This window comes from Nesoenas mayeri, assembly GCF_963082525.1.
Source record: "Nesoenas mayeri genome assembly, chromosome: 3".
Lineage (NCBI taxonomy): Eukaryota > Metazoa > Chordata > Aves > Columbiformes > Columbidae > Nesoenas > Nesoenas mayeri.
In genome coordinates this window covers 120,452,714-120,463,390 of record NC_137544.1, presented here as the reverse complement: position 1 = coordinate 120,463,390, position 10,677 = coordinate 120,452,714, and the positions used below count along the sequence as shown (strand labels likewise).

At 44.5% G+C, this 10,677-nt stretch overlaps 1 protein-coding gene across 3 annotated transcripts in view; it reads left to right on the top strand.

The window, feature by feature from the left end:
* Positions 1-7,332: 7,332 nt before the first annotated feature.
* Positions 7,333-10,677, top strand: part of EML6 (EMAP like 6) — a gene marked incomplete at both ends in the record, with an annotated part of 80,574 nt that continues 77,229 nt past the window's right edge. For all 3 annotated transcript variants that reach the window (XM_080341863.1, XM_080341862.1, XM_080341861.1), the window contains one exon: positions 7,333-7,529. In XM_080341863.1, the coding sequence (XP_080197989.1) occupies positions 7,333-7,529 (197 nt within the window). The remainder of the gene's footprint in view (positions 7,530-10,677) is intronic.

Sequence of the window (10,677 nt, the reverse complement as noted above, 5' to 3'; positions counted from 1 at the left end):
TACTGGAACTGGCTTTCAGTTGTATCGAACTGTACCTCTAGACTTTTACCCTATCTGTTAAATATATGCTATGTCATTAAATGCTTTTAAAACTAAATATGCTGGTTAAGTTTCTTATTTCGTTTCTGACGATGTTAAATCATAATTTTGAAAGAGGATCAAAAATAAAGTTATTTTAAAACGCCATCTCTCCTGTGCACTGACAGAATGCCTCCAAATGTCATTCCGTTCTTTGTGTGAAACTTCATACTGAAATAGTTGTTGTCTCTCTTGCCACTTCTCTTTCCTTCTCACTTCCCACCTGCCCTCCCTTTCTCCCTGTCCCTCCTAATTAAGTGCCAAAGAATAACGAGGGAAGGATTTAAATCAATGTTTTGTAAAATATTTTGGCATGGCTGGTTTTTTGTGTGAACTAAACGTAGCAGAATGGATGGAAGGAAGCAGGAGCGTGCGCTGGGTTACCTGCGTGTCCTGTCCAGGGAAATACCCACTTGCTGCTTTGCAGGGAAATAACCTCGTCATCTCAGTTCTGCAGCCTTCCGCCAGCCTTTTGCTCCAGTGCTGAAGCCCTCAGTAAATCAGGCAATAATGGAACTTGGTAGTTCACTGAGCACCAATCCTGCCAGGTTTCATTTCACCCGGGTTCACTGTACCTCTCTTCAGGCAGAATTTTCTTTAAGTCAGATGCCTTATAACTCCCAGAAGCCGCATTAGAAGTTTTAAAATCAATTAAATGTAAGGAACTTGGGGTTTTAAACTTTTTTTGTGATTATTACAATACTCTCATATCGGTTTAGATGGAAAGGAGATAAACTGCAAACTAATGTGTTTCCAAGCCAGTTTCCTGCACATGTGCCCAATACAGTGTGTTAATTCTTTTCGTGGAGTATACTGTGTTGTCTGGGTTTCTCTTGTTTCTCAAGTTTTAAGCTATTAAACAATTGAATATTCATGCACATGAGTTTTTACTCCTGTCGTATTACATTGTTCCAGTCTAATTATTAGTAAAATGTAGGATAATGCTGCCAGTCTTGTAAATGTAAAATTTATCACAGTATGAAAAGCTGAGGTTTGACTTTATTAGAAGAGAGTATGAACTAGTTAATTAAAGTATGTGAAAATGTTGGCACCTTACCATTTTTGTCACTTAGTTAAGCTATTACGATGAATAATTTAGCTGATTGATCTCGACTACCTGTTAATTGTGTAGTGTTGTGGTTGAACGTGCCTGCAGAATTGTTTGTTCTTGTTTTGTCTTGCAAGTTGTTTCTGAAAACTGCTTGAATAAAAATCCTTTCTGCTTAGGAAGGCGAGGAGCAGGAGGGAGGTGTAGTTAAGCCCGGCCCATTTTCCCCTGTGGAGCGTCAGGCGCGGTTTCGGTGCAGACAGAGCTGGTGAGGCAGGAGGAGCCACCTCGACAGCAGGTCAGAGCAGTCGCGTTGGTGGAGAGGAATGGGGGAATCGCTCTTGGGTTACGTGAAGGGGAACAGCAGAGGAGGAGGAAGGACTAAGCATGGGTGGTGGAAACGGGGCTGGAATTGGAGCGGGTTCGTTAGTGAATTGCAGCATTGAACATGGTCAGACCTCGTGGTAGAAGAAACATATTCCTTGTGGTTACCTGGCTGGAGGACAAAGTTCAACACTGCACCACGGTTTGCTGTGTTCAGAGGTTTTGTAAGATAACCCCTATTTATGTTTCCTCTGGAGATACATTGCAGAAGTAATATAGAGGTTGAACCTTAAGATTTTCAAAGAAAATGGAAGCTGCATTGCTACCATTGTGGAAAGAGCAATCGTCCTCTGGTCAGGTCAGGCTGCGCTCCTTCTGTCCTCTTGTGGGGAGCTTTCCAGGCTTGGAGAGCTGCGCCCAAAGAGTCTGTCCGCATCCTGACCAATTTAGTACAATGAGGGGAAAAACCCAAAACTCATTAGCCATAGGAATTAAGCATGTGTTGGGTGGGAGAGTTTTCTTTTAGATTGATGCAAATAATGTCAATCCATCTGTTCTACATAGAGAATTATGTTATTTCAAAGGGCTGTACTCTGTGAGGAAGAGGAACGGTGAAGTAGAAGTGTATGATTAACCTCTGAGACAGCTTTGCACCTCACTGTGTTCTCTTCTATATGACTGAGTTCATAGAGAATGGACTTGCAATGCGGGGGTCTTTGAGAAACGTGCTTTTGTAATAAATAACTTGCAGGTATGATACAGTTTTGCTTTTTTGGTGGATATTTGGGGTTTTTCTGCCTTGGCTAATCACAGGTGGTTGAATAAATGTCACAACTCAAATCCCAGTGAGCTGGAACAAACACTAGTCCTTTTCATTAAAACAAATAAATTAGAAAATGGGGCTGTGGTAGATGGCTGACTTAACATTACGAATGAAATTACTGGGAAAAGCAGAATTCAGCTCTCTGACACCTCAGCCTGTGGAGCGACCAACAGAGGCCACGTCCTGACACCAGGAGGAATCGCAGAGGTGGCAGAAGGATTCACCCGCTTCCCTGTGTCGAGTAGGAATGAAATTCAGGTAAGAAATCACTTGTGTCCTCAGTGCATCAGGATTTTAACTGGCCTTGCGCCTACAGGCCTAGTTGAGGGGTCAGCATTCAGCACTTGAGGCTCTAATGATTTTATTTCTTACTGCTAAATGTAATTTGTCACCTGTTGTCAAGCATTTTTTGCCTAGCCTTGTGCCAGCAATTCAGTGTTTCAAAGGATTTTAAACAAGTTTACAGTGCAGAGAGGTAAGGCATAAAATGTACCCGCGGTGCAGTACGTGGGGTGGGTAGTGAGAATAATTAGATTACAGCATATCGCAATTAAATGCAAAAAGCATAAGGGTTAGAGGTTTTGCTTGTGGCTGAGCTGGTGGCCTTTGCCGCGGCGCAGTGTCCCCGGCCCGGCGGGGCTGAGCCGTGGCGCTGGAAGCAGATCCGGAGGAGATCGCGGCCGCCCACGTGCTCACATCTGCAGTCTGTCATAATGCAGCACCGCGCCGCCCGCCCAGACACCCACAGCGCGGCGGGAGACACCGAAGGGGCTGCTTTGCAATGAAATACCCGTTTATTCTGTGGAGTATGAAATAAAGGATGTTGTGCTTACGTGTGTGTTTGATAACGAATCCTCCCGTGCTTCCGAAGCTCAGCCTGGTGGTTGTCAATATCAAATCTACAGTGCACTTTTGTTAGACGTGTCCTGTGTCTGAAGTATTGCTTTGTATATTAACGAATTTCACATAACTGTTAGGTGAGATGCTGTGGTGGTTCTTTGTATTATAATGGTAGAAATTATCTGGGCTTCACATGAATTTTGTGGCTAGTTTCTTATTAATCCTGCTCTTCTTTTACTCCCACACCTAGCTGAGAAAATGCTTCCTGTGTTCAGGGAGTACCAGCGCTCTCCATCAGAGGTCACCCCGTGCTGAGCGATGATGCTGAGCTCCAGCAGACCTGGGCAGCCCGGTGGGATTCGTGCACTCCAGAGAGCTGAGAGCTCGGATCCAAGTTCTCTTACTTGGAAAAGTCAGATTTTAAGAGCTACGTAAACTTGCAGCAAGATTTAGACCCGTCCCAGGTGAATCGTTATAGGAAAGAAGCTGAGTCCAGTACGGACTTTTCTCTCCAAGCTGGGATTTGAAGGAGTATGGTATGTGTGATCATTCAGAAATGGGCTTGCTTTGCATTTGAGGATGGAAAAGACTCCATTTTTTCTTTTCTGTTATTTGGCTAATGCTATTTCTGGCCAGATCCCAGCATTTCATTAATGCAAATCAGTGTCTCTGCCCACAAGGAATAAGAGCTTAGAGCCAATTCCCCTGATATTATTTTGTAGTTGAATTGTAAAAACACTGAGAGGCATCAGTCAGGATTGGATTAATGTAATGCCAGGCAACAAACAGAACGAGATCACAGCTCCTGCTGCTGATCTCCCCCCCTGCCAAGTTCTTAGAGATTTTTATATCATTTTTAAAAATTATTTACAGCTCAAATAAGAGCTGTTTTGAAATATCAATTAACATGCTATCTCAGTCCATCTACTGTACATTCATCCATAAAAAATATGGGTTATAAAGGGTATTTTGTGTGGCGAAGAATTAGGGCATAACACAGATGTTTCTGGGAGGGAAAATCTCTGTTCGTTGGTAATCACAGCTCTTAGATCTGGATGGGGTGGGCAGGATCTATCACAGAGGGCTGGAGTTCATTTGAGATGCGGTGCTTTGTGGCTGCTTTAACACAGGGAGACAAAACACTTAAAAAAACAGACACAAAACCCCCACAAACTCCTCAAAAACCCCATCAGCAGTGGATCATCCTGTGCTCATACAAGATACTCTCTCAGTTTGCTTTTACGTTTAGAACAATAGAAGTAAATATCGTGTGATATATTATTATATATGTTCTGGGCTAACAATGCTACAATGAGGAGGAAGAACGGTGGTGCTACTGCAAAAATATATATATTCTCATGATGTTATTAAATGTGTTGATTTTTACAAGAGTTACGTTCGATTGGAAGCAGGTTCGGACATTCATTTCAGATTTATACCCAGTATCAACACCAGAAAGCAAACGTGAAGGCATCAGTGGTATTTCTGTTGTGCTGACGATGAACGGTAGGTCGCGGTATTGAGGAACAGTTTTGGCAACATGACCGTTCCTAATAGGAAAGTAATAACGCCTTTTTCTTTTTAATTAGGGAAAAACAACACCCACCAAAAAAATAAAACCCACCAGAACCAAAAAAGACCCCTCACAATGACAGGTCATTCAATCACAAAATCCTTGGGAGTAAAGATTATAGGAAAATAAGTGCAATTGAACTTGTCATTCCATGTTTAGTTTTAAGGGGGGTTTTAAACATTTTGGGGTGTTGGTTCATGACTTGTGCACTTCATTGCTACAGGAATGAGAATCATTTATAACAAATAACTTTTTTATAGAACAGGGGATATATTTTTAGCAAAGCAACGTCTATTGTTTAATTCCCCCACACTTTGACCATACTAAATATCACAAATTAAAAAGAAAAAAACATATATGCCAAGGTTGTGCTGAAGGAGCATTACCAAGGGGAAATTAAATTAGACAAAAAGGTTTGTCCTGACGGATTTTAAACTGCAGAATATAAGTGGTGTTTTCTGTGTTCGGTTATGATATGTTTTGAAGAGGGGATTTGTAGTAATGTTTTGCGTGCTTGGCTGTGTGGACAACACACGTGTGTATTTTGGACTGGGACATTTGCCACGTTAATTGCTGGGGAAAAAAAAAAAAAGTCAAATGTATTTGTCAAAAGTACAAAAAGGCAAAAGTATTTTTGTTCTGTCTTCATTTTTCTAAATTACCGTGAGACTTGGGTATGTTTTTCAACGTGTTTGTGCGTGGCTTGTGCAGCGAGCCATGGCGCTGCAGGGAGGGGTGAGCTGGTATTGAACGTTTCACGCTCTTTTTTCAGGTTGGCGGCGTGGATACGTGAAGGAGGCAGCTGCTTGTGGTCTTTAAACGCGGCCGAGGAGATGAGCCCACGGTACGGGTTAAGCTGGAGCTCGGTCGCCGCCTCAGGGCCGGGGCCACACTGGGGAGGGCGGGAAGAGCCGCGCGGGAAGCGCCGTCTCCACGGCAACGCCCGGCGCGTGGCCGCAGGGCATTGTGGGAGCTGCAGCCGCCGCCCGCCAGAACTCGCGTCCCCGTGAGGCGCCGCGGCCGCCCGCCCGCCCCCGGCTCCTCAGGCTCCTCAGGCTCCTCAGGCGGCGGGGGCTGCCTCCGCTCGCCCGGCCGTCCGCTCCGGTGCGCACCGGGAAGGGGCGGCTGTTGCCGGGTGGCGGGGGAGCCGCTGCTCCTCCCGACATTGAGGGCGGGCGGTGCCTCCGCCCCTCGCCGTGAGGGGGAGCGGGGAGCGGCCGGCCTGAGGCGCCGCGGGACGGCGCTCCGGGGGCGGGGAGGGACGGGGAGGGACGGTGCTCGCCGTGGAGGCGGCTGCTCGGGGTGCGATGCCGGGTTTTTCTGTCAGGTTTGCTTCCAGCGCAGTTCGCTGAGGGCGGGTTGTGTCGCCTGTGTCCCGGCGCTGGGAGCGTGTGTGTGAGCCGGGATCAGCACACTGCTCCTCAGTTTGGACGCGTAATGTGAGGCAGATTGTGTGGGGAAAGGTAAAAGGGTTAGCCTTCTAGTCTGGCACTGTGCTCCGTGAATGAGCCTTGGGTTTGCTGCTCTGATTTTAGCATTCTCTTGCGAGTTTCTGGAGGGTTGGGTTTGGTTTCCTGCTGGGTGGTACTGTAAAGTGGTAGATGTCTTATTGCAAGCAACATGCAGCAGCCACATTCGTCTGATAATGACAATACAAATCTTGCTGTAGAAAAAGCAGATGAGAAGCAAGGAAACGTGTTCCTTGGGAATATTGTACCAAAGGAGGACAGCAAATAAATTACACAAACAAACAAACAAACCCCCAAACAAACACCACCACAATTCCCCCCTACTTCATGGCAAATCTGAGTAGTTTGTGACTGAAAAATTGGAACATAAAATTGTTTTAATTGTGTAGTAGCTACAGACTCTAAAAGGACAAAGTTTGGGGTTGCTGGAGGATAAGGAAAGATGGGTTAATATTACCGTATTTATGCTGGTTGTTGTATATGAATCCTCTCTTTCGATAGCATCTCGTATGAAGACTCAGAGCATCAGATCCTGTTGAAAAGCTTTAAAGGCTGTAGCCTACTCAGAACTGCCACAGCAGGGATCCAAACAGTGCCTCACCCCCCAGCAGTCCCTTTGCATTTTAAATATGCGTGCATTTTGCAATTGAAAACCACGGGGTTTGTTTTTTCTCTCTCTTTCAGTTTTAACCCAAAGAGAGCTGTCTTGACGAGAAGAGCACCCGGGAAGCTTTCTGCAGGAAGCCAAGAAGGTGCAATACGGGAGATGCAGCGGGGAGCCTTTGGCAGGTGGCGGTGGTGACGCACAGAAGTTACTTTGCCTTCGGGAAGAAAAAAAAAGCCCTCTGTGCTGCTTATGTAGGTGTATATTTGCCATCTCCCTTCTCCTCCAAGAAGTTGCCGGGGTGGGGAGGCAGCAGCTGCTCGCCCTGGGCAGCAGCAGCAGCAGATTATGGTGGCAGCGCAGCAGTGAGCACGGCGGCGGCGGCAGACCCGAGCCGCCAATGTGTTTGCCGTTTAAGCTCGTTCGTCGTCGCTGGGAAGTGCCACCTGAAGCTCCGGCAGCTGGGCAGGCATCACTAACGTTGTGAAGGGGCAAACCCCGCGGGGGGAAGGAGCCGAGGGAAGGGGGAGGCTGGGTTCTGTGTGTGCTGGTGGGCAGAGGGGATTGGTTATCATGGCGGATCGGACAGCTCCCAGATGCCAGCTCCGGCTGGAGTGGGTTTACGGGTACCGGGGTCACCAGTGCCGCAACAACCTGTACTACACGGCAGGCAAAGAGGTGGTTTACTTCGTGGCTGGAGTCGGCGTGGTTTATAACACCAGAGAGCACAGCCAGAAATTCTTCCTCGGGCACAACGATGATATTATCAGGTAAGGGGGCTGACTTTTCTGGCAATGGGGTGGGGTGGGGTTTAAAGGGAAGGGAGGAGAATGTAGGGCTGGTGTATACCCCCTCCTTGTTGCTTACAGCTCAGCTCGCACCTCTTGTTGTGAAGCAGCTCAGATTTGTTAGCAGCAGTCTGGTTTAAAGCTGGCTTTTTAGATATTGTTGATTATTATTATTCTTTTTGTAGCAAAGCTTCAAAATGTTGCAGTAATAAGTTTTTCTATTGCACTGCACCAAAAGCAAAGCATTTTATTTCAGTACGGAAAAGCACTGGGAAGATCTTAGTGCAACAGTGCTGCAAAATCGTGGATCCAGCACCTTAATCTTTCTTGGGCTGGGACCCTCGCTCACCGATGCTGATGTCTTACAGAAGGCAGGTGTAGCTCTCCTTACACTCAGCAAATCCCAGCACAAAAGTGCCATAGATCTGACACATAGTTCAATCTAATCTCTTTTTTAATATCATCTGGAAAATTTCATTCAAAATCAAGTTTAGCTGTTCGTACTCCAGCCAAAAAATCCCAAGCATGCTGGTGCAAGATGGCTCCAGAAGCACAGGTCTTGCTTCTAGTCTTACCAATTTTTTGTCTGTTTCTTTCAAGTACTGTTTAAGAAGTGGGTTTAATTGATGGTGTTGTCTTACTGAAATATTAATTTTACTGCACCTCACAAGATAACAAAATAAAAATGTGGTTACGGAGTTCAAGGTAGCCTTTTAAAAAATCTGTCCAAAATACAGAAATTTACATCAGTAAAACAGAAAATAAATGTTGTCTCTGCTACTTTATGACTGAAATCTGAACGGAGAATATCCTTATAAAGGACGTTGCATGGTAACGCCACTCCTCTGAGCACAGCTAACTGCTGCCCTCCCTATTCACCTAATTCAGCATGAATGAAGCATTTTCTTGCTGATGTGAAACCAGAATAGTCCCAGGTGACTCATGGTGCAGTAGCACTGTGGAAACATCTGCTGAAGTCAGAGTTTTGACACTCGGTAGCAAAATCACATAATTGTCCTGTAATCATTCTGGAGCCTTGTTTACAGAAAACCATCCACTTTTCCCAGCGAGAGCTTTTGGCTGCTGGGTAAGCTCGTGGCATTCCTCTCCTCCCTTATACAATACAGTATAGCATTTCATGAAATACAGTGGATGTGCCTAAAGGTTCATTCTGATTTCAAAAGTGTTATCAGTTCCAAAAGACTGTTCAAATAGACACTTGGCTGTTCAGATCCTTCAGAAAAGAAAGAGTATTTTAGATGCATCTGCAGTATCGTGAAATTGAAGACTGCCTTGGACATAAATTTTGATCCTCTATGGAATATGAATTATAATGCAGAGTCATATATTTCTGAGCTTGTGTTTGAATTCTCATTAAGTACTAGAAATATAATTTATAAAGACACAACAAATTATCTATAAATCCACTGGTTTTTGGTTAGGCAGTGATACTTTGCTTCTCTCTCTTTTTCCTTTTTTTTTTTAAATATTCCATCAGCTGAGCAAAAGATGTCCTGATTATTATACTAGACAAAACCTCTCTCCCAAAACCAATTGTATGGTATAACCTTTGTGTCTTAAAAGGCACCTCATATGAGGAGACCGCTTTCGGCAGTGTCACATTCTGATATACAATGGGAATAGAAAGAATATGAGTATTTGTATGGTATTTGTACTTGGATGCTGGCTGTGCCTGTTCTGCTGTTTAAAGCAAACTAGCAACCACCTGTTCACATTAGCAGGTGCATTGAGGGAGTTGCTGTATGTCCAGCTCATGCTTTGGAAAGGTGAGTTTTGTTTCTGATATGCAACAAATCAAAATTCTGTAGGATGATTATAGTTTCAACAAGGAATGAGAAACATTTGGATCCAGAAAGCATGAGCAGGACTCAAATAACTGCTGATTTTAGCTTTTAGTGGCCAGGAAATGTTGCTGTCACATGGGACTTAAGGAAGTAGAGAATCTCCAAAACACCGCTAGAACATTCTGCACCTAGTAATGGTTACCTCCTTTGCTTTTGATGCACTTTGCAGTTGTTATTGATGCAATATCCCATCACTGTAAGTACTTTTGAGTAGGTGGTTCCTTGTGTTGTTACTACTGATACGGCTAATAAATGCAGGGATTTAAATTCTCACTCTTTAGGCTTCACAGTTATCATCCAGTTGGGATGAATGTGCTTATCCTGTTTTTCTGGTCGCGCTGGTATTTGCTTGCCTGAGACCAGCTTCTAAACAGCGATGCATACATTTGCAGTCCAACAGGTTGTAATTTCTAAAGACATTTGAAACATGATTTTAAAATAGAAAACTTTCAAATTTGGGAAAATACTGCAAAATTGTTAGGACTGGAAGACCCAGAAGTGGGAAGATCCCCTGCTTCCCAGGGTTGCCATTAGCTCCTCCTGTGCTCAGAGGTTTCTGTGAATACTAATTTGTGGAAAAAATGATGAACCTATGATTCAGAGGGTTGAGAACCCGTGCATTAGCTTGCAGTGTTTATTAAGACCATGAAAGTGGGTATTTGTCCTTGGTGAAAAGGTCAGATGTTTAAAAGTTTGTGTTTGATGTGTTTTTGCAAGTTTAATAGTCATGCCTCCTGCTTTGTATCAAGATAATGCAGTTGGACGTAATTTAGTTTGGGCTAAAGTAGAACAGACTCTGTTGGATTAATGGAGAAAATAAGTCCTGTTTGTATGAGGAACTTAACGTGCTGCACTCAGCTAACAGGGTGGATGTTCAGAGTATGAACACGCGAGTTCTGAAGTGGTGTGTTTTCAGTGCAAGGCCACCACAGGTTGCTGTGCTTCCAGGTTCTTCCTCCTCTTATCTTCATGATGAGCTGAGGTCCTGAGCTGCCACATTTCCCTGTGAAGTGAGCTCTGCTTTGTGGAGGGGTGGGACGGGATGACCCGCTAACCTGAATTATTCTGTGCTGCTTTTGTAACTTCCAGTCGTATGATACAGTTCTTGCATGTTATTTAGTTGAGGAATAGTTAATACTAGTGATTAACAAGCACTGTTGCTGTAAAAGGGGATCAACACGTGGTTGAAATGAATAGCGTTGGTTCAGGTCTCTCAAGACTGCTGATGCATATTGTTTGGAGACTAAAAAGCCATGTCATTTATG